The sequence below is a fragment of the Vespula pensylvanica genome, chromosome 16 (assembly GCF_014466175.1).
Source record: "Vespula pensylvanica isolate Volc-1 chromosome 16, ASM1446617v1, whole genome shotgun sequence".
Taxonomy (NCBI): domain Eukaryota; kingdom Metazoa; phylum Arthropoda; class Insecta; order Hymenoptera; family Vespidae; genus Vespula; species Vespula pensylvanica.
In genome coordinates this window covers 39,693-53,449 of record NC_057700.1, presented here as the reverse complement: position 1 = coordinate 53,449, position 13,757 = coordinate 39,693, and the positions used below count along the sequence as shown (strand labels likewise).

General features: G+C 42.1%; 2 protein-coding genes across 12 annotated transcripts in view; one reads left to right on the top strand and one right to left on the bottom strand.

The window, feature by feature from the left end:
* The first annotated feature begins 427 nt into the window (after nucleotides 1-427).
* LOC122634891 (PDZ and LIM domain protein 7-like) lies at nucleotides 428-1,639 on the top strand. Its single transcript, XM_043824348.1, has 3 exons — nucleotides 428-704; nucleotides 842-977; nucleotides 1,349-1,639. Exons 2-3 carry the CDS (start codon nucleotides 879-881, stop codon nucleotides 1,532-1,534), a joined length of 285 nt encoding a protein of 94 aa, XP_043680283.1. The 5' UTR covers nucleotides 428-704; nucleotides 842-878; the 3' UTR covers nucleotides 1,535-1,639.
* Nucleotides 1,640-3,465: 1,826 nt separating this feature from the next.
* Nucleotides 3,466-13,757, bottom strand: part of LOC122634887 (dual 3',5'-cyclic-AMP and -GMP phosphodiesterase 11-like) — a 43,615-nt gene continuing 33,323 nt past the window's right edge. For 10 of the 11 annotated variants that reach the window (XM_043824326.1, XM_043824328.1, XM_043824337.1 and 7 more), the window contains 14 exons: nucleotides 10,848-11,088; nucleotides 9,345-9,723; nucleotides 8,859-9,248; nucleotides 8,490-8,738; nucleotides 8,227-8,337; nucleotides 8,034-8,131; nucleotides 7,761-7,824; nucleotides 7,164-7,399; nucleotides 6,949-7,048; nucleotides 6,396-6,650; nucleotides 6,181-6,290; nucleotides 5,649-6,054; nucleotides 5,460-5,543; nucleotides 3,466-5,348 (listed from right to left, as the gene is read on the bottom strand). In XM_043824326.1, coding sequence (XP_043680261.1) covers nucleotides 5,169-5,348; nucleotides 5,460-5,543; nucleotides 5,649-6,054; nucleotides 6,181-6,290; nucleotides 6,396-6,650; nucleotides 6,949-7,048; nucleotides 7,164-7,399; nucleotides 7,761-7,824; nucleotides 8,034-8,131; nucleotides 8,227-8,337; nucleotides 8,490-8,738; nucleotides 8,859-9,248; nucleotides 9,345-9,723; nucleotides 10,848-11,088 — 2,903 coding nt within the window. In that variant the 3' untranslated portion in view covers nucleotides 3,466-5,168. Of the gene's footprint in view, nucleotides 5,349-5,459; nucleotides 5,544-5,648; nucleotides 6,055-6,180; nucleotides 6,291-6,395; nucleotides 6,651-6,948; nucleotides 7,049-7,163; nucleotides 7,400-7,760; nucleotides 7,825-8,033; nucleotides 8,132-8,226; nucleotides 8,338-8,489; nucleotides 8,739-8,858; nucleotides 9,249-9,344; nucleotides 9,724-10,847; nucleotides 11,260-11,341; nucleotides 11,579-13,757 lie in introns of those variants that run through there. The other variant, XM_043824338.1, reaches the window with a different exon arrangement.

Genomic DNA, 13,757 nt, shown 5'->3' with positions numbered 1-13,757 from the left:
TTCTTGCTCGCACGCTCGACGAATTTGACGATAAAACGCTCGCATTCGCCATTAGACTAATAGGCGAAATTGCTGTTGTTCGATGATTTACGGTCAATTAGGGAGATTATTAAAGCTCGTGAAAAATTCTTTAATCTTCTCTTTGTGAAACACTTTGACGTCGACGCGGCTACATCGGATAAAATCGAAAATACTTTTGTACGGAAGAAGAGGTTACTGTTCGTTAACGGAATCATTTATAAAAATTCGTTCGAACTAATGTATTTGATTTTTCGATCGCGGATCGCGATTACTAACGAGATAGATCATTAAAATGATAATCGACGAGTAAAAATACTTAGGTATGTGCTCGAGAAACGAGCAAACGAAAACGTTGGCAGCCTAAGGATCAGTCGACATTTGTGTAGATGATATTATCTAGGGTGAGAGCTAAGAGATAATGACCGAAGGAATCGTCATTAGCGCCGGCCAAGGCGAACGCCGTTTATTTACGTATAGGCGAGATCAGTGTCGTCAGATCTCACGAAATCGTCGTGTCGTACGTGCGTCGATAGCCGACGATCTTCGACGATCTTCGACGATCTTCGACGATCTTCGACGATCTTCGACGATCTTCTAAACTTCGTGCTTAACGTTTTCGCTAGAGTTTACGCATTGAGCGACCAAAGATCTCGGAAAATTTCTTCTCTTCTTCGAACCTGTCGGTGAGTGTCAGCTCCTAAGAAATCTCCTCTTGATGTTATCTCTTTTATTTCAAATCTTTTGCCTTACATATATTTTCTCTTCCCCTCGTGGCAAACGATAACGTTTGTATTCATTATCGTCGTCTTTCCGATTTCAGATATTCAGTTTAGGAACAACAAATCGGTCGACCCATTATGTCAGTTGACATTAAACTTTCGAGAAACGATGCTCAACCTTGGGGCCTTCGCCTTTCCGGAGGAGTGGATTTCAGTTTTCCTTTGACAGTCGTGAGGGTATGATTTAATGGACGAACGTACAATTTTTAGTTGCCACGCAAGTCCAGGTTCTTTCTTTCGTTGTATCGAGGGCAACGTGGATGATTATTTTGTCAAGTACGACGAGCCTATTTTTCATATTTCAACGTTTATACGAAAAGATAATTAGTTGATCGAACTCTACAGCAGAGTATTGATATTTCGCACGATCCGGGATCGTTCTAATATCCGTACGATGAAATAGTTATACCACAGTCGCGGTGCTCGTCCCTAAACAACCAACGAGAAAGGGCGAGATGAAGGGAGAGTAAAAAAAAATCGTTCTTTAATACGTTTGATATATTAAATCTCGGATCGTAACGCGACATTTGTACTTTTGGTTGCGAAAGGTAACGATCGGAGGGTTGGCCGATAAAGCTGGCTTACGAGCGGGTGACGTGGTGATCAAATTGAATGGAGAACCTATGCATCAGCTGACACATGCCGACGCTCACAATAGACTTGTCAATGCTGGCAACGATTTCGAGCTGACCGTCGCACGAGATCGTATAATCCGTAACGTTCCCCAACAGTAGAACCATCTTTCACCGTCCCCTTCTATCCCTCTTTCCTTCTTTCCTTCTCTTCAATTTTCACGATCGCATTGTACGAAAGAAATAAACGCATATTTGAAATAAGATCGTTCCAAATATTTCGCTAGACGAAACGACGACTTAATAGTTCTCACCGAGTAGAAGAAGAAGAAGAAGAAGAAGAAGAAGAAAAAGAAGAAGAAGAAGAAGTTGTTTATCGAGGCATGCTCGCGCGGCATCTGGCAACGCTAATCAAGGTCCGTTCGGACGAGCTTGTGACATTCTTGTTTCGTCCGACGTGCGCTCGATTGACCTACATCGTGCGGCACACAATTTGTCAACTATCGATCCTAACTCGAAACGATCGCGTCGTGCCTGGCAACGACAACGGCATGTTTTTCGACCGCTCTCTCGTCCCTTCCCTCTTCTCTTCGACTCGTCGACCACTCGAGCGAACCTTTTTAAGATCCAATTAGTTGATCCACTTTGAACGACAAGAAGCAAGCGTTAAGTGCACCTTATCCGCAAACCTCGATGCCCCTTCCCTCTTTCCAAAGAAAATCGTCCGTTCTCGAGAAGCCCGCTCGTAGGTCTTCGTTTCGATCGAATAATGGAGATGGGAGACAAAAGGACAGCGTTTATATCGATAATCGCGAATAATGTTGTTGCGATATTGGAAGATTAGACGAGTTTTTTGCGGAAAGGAAAAGACGAATTTTCTCGAAATTCTTCAACTTTTTCTTTCATTTCTTTTCTTTTCTCTTTTCTTCTTTTTTCTTTTATCAACGAAATCCCACCGTCGCTCCTTATCCTCTCGTAATCTCTCTCCGTAAGAAGAGAGCCAATCTGAGTTTCTTCGATCGATAAATAGTATCTATCGATCATCGTCGTACTTGCGTCATTGAAACCTTGGGCATGGGCAGAAAAACGAAACGACAGTTGTTCGCGTGTATCGCACATAACTTAGTTTTCTTTTAATATATTAGATATCGTTCGTATAATATATGACTTTCGTGCTACCGTTAAGCGTGGCGCGATAAACGATCGTGTGTGTGTGTGTGTGTGTGTGTGCGTGTGTCGCATGCCTTTCGCATCGTCTCGTATCAATAATTTACACAAAAATTATACAATACAACATCCCGTTTTCTACTCTTTCATTACGTCATAATGCGCGCTCGATTACACTCACACAACGCATCTTCTTCCAAATGACATATTTCTTATTTCTTTTTCTTTATTCTCACCGTGTCGCGATCGGCGAGAGAGGGACAAAGGTTTTGGGATCGATAATAAAAAAAAGGACATTTTCGTAGATGCAAGAGGAACACGTAGAAAAAGAAAAACGCTAACTAAGACTATAACGTATTCGTATAAGTAATAACGCTCACACACGTAGGCGCATCTCTCTAACTAATATTTTCATCGACTCTTAAAGTTTCGTCCCCTTTTAAAAATTCGAACACCTGTCGTAAACGAAAGATGATAACCGTTGGTCCTTACGATCGATCGGTCGTATACGATCATTCCATATCTTTCGCAGAGTCTCTTTGAGGTGTGCTTGGAAAGTCAACGAAAAGTCGAGTTAACGTTCCTTCTTTGATTTGACGCGGTCTCGTCTTCGATCCGTCAATTATATCGAATTGTATCGAGTTATATCGACCTCGAAAGGTTACAAGAATTATACATAGATACGATAGGATAAACTTATCAGATCCTTGAGCCCGATTATTCCAGATATTATTTTATTATTATTATCATTATTTAATATTATTAATATTATTAATATTATTAATATTATTATTAATATTATCATTATCATTATCATTATTATTATTATTATTATTATTATTATTATTATTATTATTACTATCATATCTATTATTATCATCATTATCATCATCATCATCATCATCATCATCATCATCATCATCATCATCATCATCATCATTATTATTTATTAATTCTGACAAGCTTATGGAGAATGATATGTTCGATTTACACGTGACACGCTCCGTTGGTTCTCTTTCTATTTCTTGCGGAATTCTTTTGTTTTAATAATGCTTGAACAATGATCGAAATATGATCATCGTAGATTTCATCTTTATTTTCAAATGACTTTCGAAAATTTACGATGGATTCTAGCAAATTTATTTCATACATGTTTCCTTTCCTTTTCTTTTCTTCGTTTTTAATACCATCTCTCATTTTGTCGAGTTTGCATTTATTCGTCACAAACCATTTTAATAATTTTTTCAAACTAGAGGAAACTTTAAAGATTACATTTTTTAAATCACATCCAATGCAAGTTATTATGGCGATACGATTAGCGACATGATGAGAATTTCTTAAAGCCTTATTGCAAAGGTAAGACTTTCCAAAAAGGTAGCTACAGACGTATATATCTAACATTATGTCTGATCGTCGTCTTGATTCGGGTAATCGTCATTACTTATATTCGATCCAACATAAAAGATGTATATACCATCGTGACTTAACAAATTTATGTGAGGAAAAAGGAAAACCGTGCTCTATATTCAAGGATCGAGACGTCTAAGAAGTACAATCCAGCCGCCAAAATTTTTCGAGATAAAAAAAGAGGGAAGCGAGGAAAAGAGAAGAGAAAAGAGAGACACTGATTCTCTTTCGCCTTAGTCGAAGGATTCTAACTAACGGATATGAGAAGAGACGACAAGTACCGTTCTCGTCGTCGCTCTGCGATCGACCTCGATATATGTAAAAATGTGCACTTTGGTATACGAATATACATACATACATACATGCATACATGCATACATACATATATACATACATACATACGTACATGCATAGATACATACATACATATTTGTGTATATAATTACATGTGCACGCACGCGTACACACACACACACACACACACACACAGACAGAGACAGACACACGCGCGTTCAGTGTCATTATGCACATCGCGTTTGCGTCCATTGGTTTTCCAAGAGATCCTTATAAATACAAACGAGAGGAAAAACGAAAACGATCCACGAACGATCTTTCGCGATCACATTTCGTTTCTCTTCTTTTTTTCCTTTTTTTCTCGTATCATCTTCTCCATCCTCTCTCGAAACATAGAAATATTGTCATAGTGTATATAGGTACAATACGGGTCAGGTACAAGAGTAGCATCTCAGGATCGATTTGTCTTATATCTTTTTCTTTTCTCTTTCGAAGAGAGGACAAAGATGGTTCTTTTATCACGAACCTTCTTTTTATCCCGCGAGTACGAGAATAATTACAATTTTATTTTTATCGATCCTTACATTAGACAATGTTCGTTAATCGTAACGAACAGAGATATAAGCGATTCTTTATCTTTTTTGTTTTTCTTTTTACTCGTCGAAGAAATCACAAGAATAGGAAAGATTCTTTGACCGCAAAGGAGAAGAAAAATGTTGCGGCCACGAATGAAAATTTCTCGATAGATTTCTCGAAGCGGCGAACGACAATTTTCGTTCGTTCGTTCGTTCGTTCGTTCGTTCGTTCGTTCGTTCGTTCGTTCGTTCCTTCGTCACTCTTGTCGATGATCGAAGCGCGAGGTACGATCCGTTGATCCATTTCTTTGAGGCATTAAACTTTAATCGCGCGTGCACTGATGTATCAACGGCTATTGGTCCGCTTGTTCGTTGATCTCTTCGTTATCGTCGTCGGATGGCGTCGACGTCCTGTCGTGATTCGTGCAATTTTCTGTTTGGCACTTGGACTCCGCAATTTCTAACCAATGTCGCTTGTTGTTCCTGACACCTTCGACCAAGGGCTCCAATTTGTCCGATAGTAAAGCGAATGCCTAGAAATATTCTTTTGTATATGTATGCCATTTCGGAAAGCACGGCGAGTATCGAGTATTTATAATCACATTTCTCAATTTAACGTATATCATCGAACTATGGGTTCGTACCTCGTATATGGGGAGGCAAATCGAATCGATGAAGCCAACTTGCATCATCGGCAACTGATCCTCTTTCTCCCTATTCATAATATCCTGTAGCAAAGATCGAAGCTAATGATACAATTTCTCTCGCAAAAATCCTATCTTAGATAATTCTATCGTAGATATTCTCAAGAACGAAAAGAAAAAGATCCTTACGATTGGCGTAATATTTAACGTCCGCCTTTCGATGTCGCCCTGTTCAAAAAATTCACTGCTGACCAACTCGGCCACTCTCTTCTCGACCTCCCAAGGTTTCGTGATGGCCGCCAAATCGCATACGGTCATCAACATACCACGCAAAAGTTCACGATGATCGCCGTATGCCCAATTATAGCCGCCACCTCGCGCCAAGCTGAAAAAGGCTCCTCTTTTTCGAAAATAGACGGCAAGATCGGTCGATAGAATAGCCTCCTCGAGGACCTTGACCACTCGAGAATATTCCTCCGGTGAAAGATTCGACAAGATCTGATTACCCTGACTGCTCAGTATCATTAGACATTGATCGAAGTGGTGATGTTCCATCGTGGAAGTTGAATAAAGTTGCGCCAGCGGGGAAGAAGCCCTTGATAAACGACAAAAGAATGAAAAGAAAAGAAAAAAAAAAAAAAGAACGTGTAATCGTGCATCATCGTTCGAACGAATTTTAAATATTTCATCGATTTGATTTATTTTATTTTTAGGTACGTACTTGATTTGAAAAGAATTGTTGGTACCACGATGATCGAGATCGTGACAGAGACAGGCAATGATCAATGCGAGACATTCGATTTCACCGAAGACTTTCCACCACTGTGTGGCCTGTGTGCGAATAAAAATACAAAGTTCCACAATCGAGCATAGAATACGGACGCGAATTTAATACGTAATTCCTAGTAATACGTAATACGTAATCGATCGACTCACAGTCAAAATGGCAAACATCATTTGAGCGACATTGAAGGCGTGTCTCCAATTGTGATAAGTTACGTTCCGATAATTCTTCTTAACGCTGAGTAACCATCTACAAAGTACGTCGTAGTCTATGTGAAAACGCTCGACAAAGTCCAGATCGAGAAACATTCTTAAGCAAGCCGTGAGAGTCTCGTCGTCCTCCATATGTATGTCGTCGAATTTGAAGTCGTGTAATTGAAAGTGCGCCGAGGATGGCACTCTTAATCCCTGAAAGAATCGAAGACAACGAATTTAACAACATGCTTTAATGAAATAACGCGCGAATAATCCAATATCGTTAATATAAAGTTAATCCAATATCGCGCAAAATTCATTTTATTGACCGTTATGGTATATGGATATTTCATGCGGGTATTGTCGGAACCAATCGGCCGAGCTAATCGGTCTATCGTTCGACGACAAAATTTCTTCCACCTCTTTCCTTTTAATCCCTATAGCGAGAACCAAGTATACGCTGTGGGTATAGATATGTGCTTATAGAAGAAAATCCCTCGGAAGAACTAACCCTCAGCCTTTGAGCATCCTCCAAAGACGCCGACGCGTGGTAACTCAGTACTTCCAAAGTAACGCTTTGTTTGGCCATCGCTATCACAGCCTTCTCGTACCTGCGAAAGAAGGATCGTACAGGTAAGGTCAAAATTAATGGAGAAATAGAAAAACGCGGATGACTCGATAATAAACTCGATAATAAATTCGATAAATTCTATTTCACATACTGACATGTGCGTATTGTGTATCCCCATGCCGCAGAATATGGCGAACGCCTCGACAAAGTTCTCGTCGTTTTTTGTAAAAGGAAGATCGTCGAATTTGTTGATGAGTTGTATAACGCCGATTATTTGTCCGGATGAATTCTTTATGGGCATACAGAGTATGGTGCGATGTCGAAAGCCCGTACCTTCGTCGACGGACGGATCGAATCTTGGATCTTCGTAGGCATTTGGTATGCTGACCGTCTGAAATAACGTATCGACCTGTACGATAATCGTTACCACCTCACGATTACGATATAATCCATTTACAATACATGTCCATGATGCAATGCGTATATATTTAAGTAATTTATTGAAAGCGCGTGTTATATTTTAAATCGATCCAAGTCAAAACGTGGAACGTGCTTCAAATTCGATCGTGTCTAAAACTATTTTATTGTCTCTTAATCGTAGATACGATTAAACTGTACGTATCATCAGCAAGGCGAAGAAAAGAAAAACTCAAGGTGAACCATTCTTTAAGATCACTCGAGATTACTCGTCGTTGCACTAATGTTCGTGATTTTTCATAATTCGATGATGGAAAGAGAAAGTTTAATCTCACCTCGCCTGTCGTCGCCACGTATCCGGTGATGCCGACGTTTATAGGAAATCTACTCTCGAACGGACTACGAAACGACAAAACGGCAACGTTAGATGTATGAATCTCGACCGTGGTACATTTTTCTTTCTTTTGCTTTTCTTTTTTTTTCTTTTCTTTTTTTTCGTCTCTTTCTCCCTATTTTTTCCTCTTTTCTTTCTAATTTCTTTCTTTCACTTGTCGTAGCAATAGATATCGTAGTAACAGATAACAAGAACAAGTTTTGCCTTTGCTTACCTCGTACGAGAATCGGAATCTTCGCCCGTGAGATCGTTCGCCTCGAAGTCGAACACGCGAGAGAAGCTTCCTTTCGATGCCTTATGCACCAATAATACCTATCGACAGGACAAAGAGAAAACCGTTCGTTCCATTTTGACGATATCGACAACGAAACGTAGTAAAGGATTTTCGAAATTTTCTCAAATCGTACCTGAACGCGCTGACATTGTATCAACGATTGCGTGTGAGTTAAGATCCTCAGGACCATGTGTTCTATCGTACTCTGCTCCTCGAAGATCATTCTGGCTAGATCCAACAGCACCTGCGTCGAACGACGTCCCTTTATTAAATATACTTGTGCGCGCGCGAAAATATCAACGTAATATTTTCAAGAATTTTCGATAGATCGTGCGAATGTTAGAAAATGCAACAGTTCGCCGTTGAAAAACGTTCTTTCGTTCGCACAGTACGTACTTGATTCCTCTTTACTTCCAACTGACTCTTCTCGTAAAGTTGGGCATTCCTCAGACCGATTCCACAGAATTGCAAGTAACCGGCAAAGACCTTTTCATCCTGCGCCGTGAATTGCGCCTCTCCGCCGAGCTTGTTGATGACCTGGGCGACCCCGACGACGTCGCCGTTGCAATCCTTGATCGGCATACACAGCAACGCTCTCGTTCTGTACCCCGTAAGCGCGTCGATCTCACGATTAAACCTCGAATCCTTAACGAAACAAGCAATTACGTTCGATCATCGTTCGATCCAATCGATCGTCTCGAGCCAACCGACGCAACTTTGCAAGATCATTGGATTTCGAGCTAATTCGAAGCTAAAGATAGTAACCTTGTAAGCGTCTGGTATGTTGACAGGTTCTCCGCTTTCGGCGACGTAACCAACGATCCCGGTTCCCCAAGGTATCTTGATTTCGTCCTTCTTCTCCATCTCGAGGAGAGTCGATCTCGAGCAAACGTCGAAGAGCTTCGAGACGAGACACCTACTTTTGGAATAGGTTTGGCCGCAATCCTGGTTGCCGGACGGTTCCAGTCGGGAGGTTCCATTGTCGGTATTGTTAACGCTCGCCTCGTGATTTTGCAAGGAGGGTACGTGCCCGCCACCCCTCTCGCCTTGGACCAGGAACAACGAGCCGCGATCGGCGTGGAGCAAAGTGCTCACGTTCTGAAGGATCTTGTGGCACAAAGATCTGACGTCCAACTCGTTGCAGATATCCTTGACCTGTTGGGACATTCGAGCGACGATACGTAAAGAGGATATTTAAAGAGGATATGTCGTAAACCAAAGAACGTACCAAATATCTAACAAGAAACGTACCAGCTCGAATATAAGATCCTTCTCGTCCAGATGCCTCAGCTCGTGCCTAGATCGTCTTTGGGGCCGAGCAGAATTAGTCGAGCCAACCGGCTGTCCGCCGGATTGATCCGCGTCGCCGGAGGAAACGCTTAGGAAGGTCGGCGTACCGTCGATCGTATTGACGATCGGCTTCAAAAGGCCACCTCGCTCGAACTCGTGAGCGGAGATCTTCCTGACCGGCGTGGTGGCCCCGGAACCGCCGCTGGAGGCACCTCGGCCAGAGGACGAGGAACCACCACCGGGGTGCGTTGGACTCGACAATTCCATGCAGCTGCTCGAGGACGACGTTGGCGTCGCGTGCGACACTAACCACATGTCTACCGTTTGCCGTGTCACCTTCCTGACCGAAATAAGATCGTAATATCGATTAAAATCAAACAAGAAAATCGAACGAACTGACTTAACGAGTAGCCGAGGACGCGCGGAGAATCGGGATTGCGCGCAGGAAGAGTTAAGGGCAATTTCCGATAACGTATTTCTCTCTCGTCCCGGCATTACGACGCGGATGCGCGTATTGCGCGTCGGCCCGATTAATTTAGCCGTTTGCATAATTGACAGGAACACACCGTGCGACAACGCATTCGGCATGCAAGGGATGACGCGTCGCGCAACGTCGCGTAAGCGTTATTTTTCAATGAGAGACCGAAAACCCTCGTCGGTCGTGCATCCGAGTATTTTCTATTTAACGCAAAATTAGTCGTCGTCCTCTCGTTGTCGTCCGAACGGAGGAACGAATTTATTAACCGTTGGCCACCGTGGCATGTAACGCGCGCTGGCCCGTAACTCTCGAAAACTCGTTAGGGTGCCGTAACTACTCTCTCCGCGAATTAATATTAATACGGCATCGAATTTACGTCGGAGTTGGTTAGACGCAAATTGTTGTTTCCTCGGTTGTTTCCTACTATTTTTCATCTCCTTAATCATTAATTTGAACGAATCGAGTTAAGCCCGTCGATCGAACCAACGATCGTTAGATTTAAGTTTATTCGATTCACTTGTTTAAGTAAACTCATTGCGCGAAAGAAGCGGCTTGTTTGATAGATTTACGATAACGAGGATAAAAATGGAACGCGGAATACATGCCGTAACGCGTTATCGCGCAGGCTTGAGCGAGGACCGTAGGAAGTCATTCTGTCGTGGACGACTGCGGTGAGTAAGTAAAGCACCTACCGACTCCGGTCTTGGACTTATCGGTACTTTGGTCGAAAGTAACGAACGTGCCTTCTGATCGGTACCTACGCGCCGTCTACCTATCGCTTCGCTTCGATATTGCCTCTAAAGCTTATCGAGCAAAGTTTAATCGTCTTATCCAAGCAACTCGATCTCGCGCTATCGGCCAACGAATCAAAAACATATATATTGTTTATAAGAGATAAATATATTGTTGTAAAGAAAAACAAAAGAAAAGAGGAACAGCGAAAGGAAAAGGAAAGAGAATAAAGCGCTTGGCCTGCGTGCACGAACCTGAGAAAATAATCGTTGACGAAGTCGGGGTGCTCGTCGAGCCAGGCCTCCATTCGAGCGTATTCCGGATCGTAGACGGTCGTAGTCGAGGTGTAATAACTTCCCGTGGACTTTCCATCTTGCACCTGTTGCAACATGCCCTGACCCGCCATAACGCCCTGCACCCCTTGCACCCCCTGCAGACAAGGAGCTGCCGTCTCCGCCGTCATCCTCGGCTCCTCGATGCTCCGCAAGTGCAGGCCTGAGGGAACAAAGAAATTGCTTTCGGTCAACGCGATCCTTCCTTCCTCTTTCGCTTCTTCTTCTTCTTCTTCGTCTTCTTCTTCTTCTTCTTCTTCTTCCTCTTCTTCTTCTTCTTCTTTTTCCTCATATTCTCCTTATTCTTCATTTTACCAGATTTCGAGAAATGGCGCTGTCAGTCGAAGAAACGAGCAACCGGATTTTAATTTTAATGAATTTATTCAGGAGCCAGGAGGAAGCGAAAGAGCAGTTACCTCCGATCTACGTCGTGTCTTTGACTTTTCTTCCCTTTTAACTTTGGCATCTTCGTACGAGAGAGGACGCGTCGTTTAATTTCATGAGAAATATAGGCCGATCCAATTATTCTTATCTACTTGAGCGCGGTGGGATATCGTGACAACGATCGTTTCAGTTGGATTAAACGAATGTTTATTTAAGGACAAGTTTTAATTCGAATCGCGTTGAATCGACGAAACTTTCTCTCTCCGCGCCATAATGACGGGCTCGCGCCCTCTCTCTCTCTCTCTCTCTCTCTCTCTCTCTCTCTCTCTCTCTCTCTCTCTCTATGTATATATATATATTTTTATATACGTATATGAAATCTTTTGGTTCGTTATCGAAACTTTCGTCTTGAACGAATAGACGTAATAAATCTCGATATTAGGTATAACGCGCTTCGTTAATAAACGAAAGTGGCTCGGCAAAAGTTGTCGCTGGCGTTGCCTAGAACGAATTTGCACTGTCGATGTGCACACACGCGCGCACATACATACGCGTACGCGTCGCGTACCAAGTTACGGCGCATCTTTAAAACCTCGAGTCTTGTGTAAACGAGATAGGAGGTAAGGTGCACGGAGTTTCGAGTGCCCTTCCTTGCGGCGCTCGGAGCGAGCCTCTTCTGCGTACCGTTTGCCTACGCTATCCTTTTTTCTCGATTTACACAACCATCGCTCCCTACCACGAATTTCATAGATAAATTACGCTCGGCAATTAAACCAGACGAATTCCTTGACTCGCCTTCTTCGTAATACTTACGTTTATTACTATTCGCGACTCTCTCGATAGAAGAATGATCGATGAAATCGAGGTTTAATCATTATTTCCATATTATTTTTGGCAATCTTTATGTACCAACGTATGAGAAAACAAAGGATATATACGTATATGGAAACACAACGAGAAATAACGTGATAGGAGCGACATCGTTTGATAAGGTTGAAAAGGGTTAAACGAGGTTTAGGAAGGAAAGGTGCCACGTCGTAAAAACCATCGGCTGCCGACTTTAATTACATTTTCCGTTTCTTCCTCGGTTTCGAGCGTTCGATTAAAATTAACGCGAGATAGGCCGCGTTGTCCCCAAGTACGCGATACGAATGTTCTGCTCGTAGAAACAGAAGGAATAGAGGAGCAAGAGAAAGAGAGGAAGAGGGCAAGGGATACTCTTAAAGCGATCGATAAGGAAATATAATAAATATTATAGTTGCACGGTCGGAATAATCTATTGCGTTAACGAAGCGCGATACGTCTTGGAACATTATCTCATCTATCGGCTTCTCTTTAAAATTCTTATCATTGCTTTATCGCCAGTAATATCATTAAAACCGTTGCAAGCGAATTGCACGACGATACGCCAAGTTCATAATTATGTACGTATTTATAAAACGTATTCGCCTAAAAGTGATATTTTATTAAAAACAGCGACCGATGCGAAAAGACAGAGGGAGTGGGAATTCGTGATAAAGAGCATCGAGATAAAAATAAGATCTTGGGAAGTAATTCGATCGATCGGTTCGTTGAACCGTTTTATATAATGCATATTACGGAATATCTATGTACCCATTGGCCGTGGAAGATGTTCTCAGGTATTTTTATCTTCTCTTCCTCCCTGCACATTCACGATAATAAATTCTATAAATTCGACGGGATATCGCGGCATCGCGATCGATCCTCGAGTGCATTCGCCCCGCGAACCGAAAACGTGATTACCTATATTCACTTTTATGCGTTTACACGTTTCTTTTTTTTTCTTTCTTTCTTTCAAATATTTCCTTCACTTTCATTTTGCATTTCTTTTTCCCGGATCTTAAAACAATCAACGAGACTATTTCGCGTCAATTACAAAAATTTACAAGAACAGGAGCGATGTAATTACGATATCATCATAGATACGGGAGAGGAAAAAACTACGTTATTGTAATTCGCGTAAAGCAAGGACGTCCAATCGGCGGGCCAACGGAGCAAGTAATGCTGCGGCCCAATGAAAATTTCCTGCGGTAGCTTCGATCGTTGATCACCCGGTGCGGAGACCGAAATGCTTTATGGATGAAAAAACATCGATAGCGGCGGAAATCTAGCGAATACGAACGACGTCTCGCACGATGATAGGGTTGCATCCATGTGCGGAGTGCCGACACTTTGTGTCGCGAAAGCAGGCGGAATGATTTCTCGCGGAGATAGAGTATTATTAAAAAGAACGAAACGTGAAAACGTTTATACTTGTACATATATTTGCTATATCTTAATATTTTTTTTTTTTTTTTTTTTTTTTTTTAATATATATACGACCCAGGTAACCCCAAAAACTTGGACATCCCTGGCACAAAGTACGTGTTATTACGCGCAACGGGTAATGTGCATAGAAGAGGAAGGAGGCTATAACGAGGTCGTTTA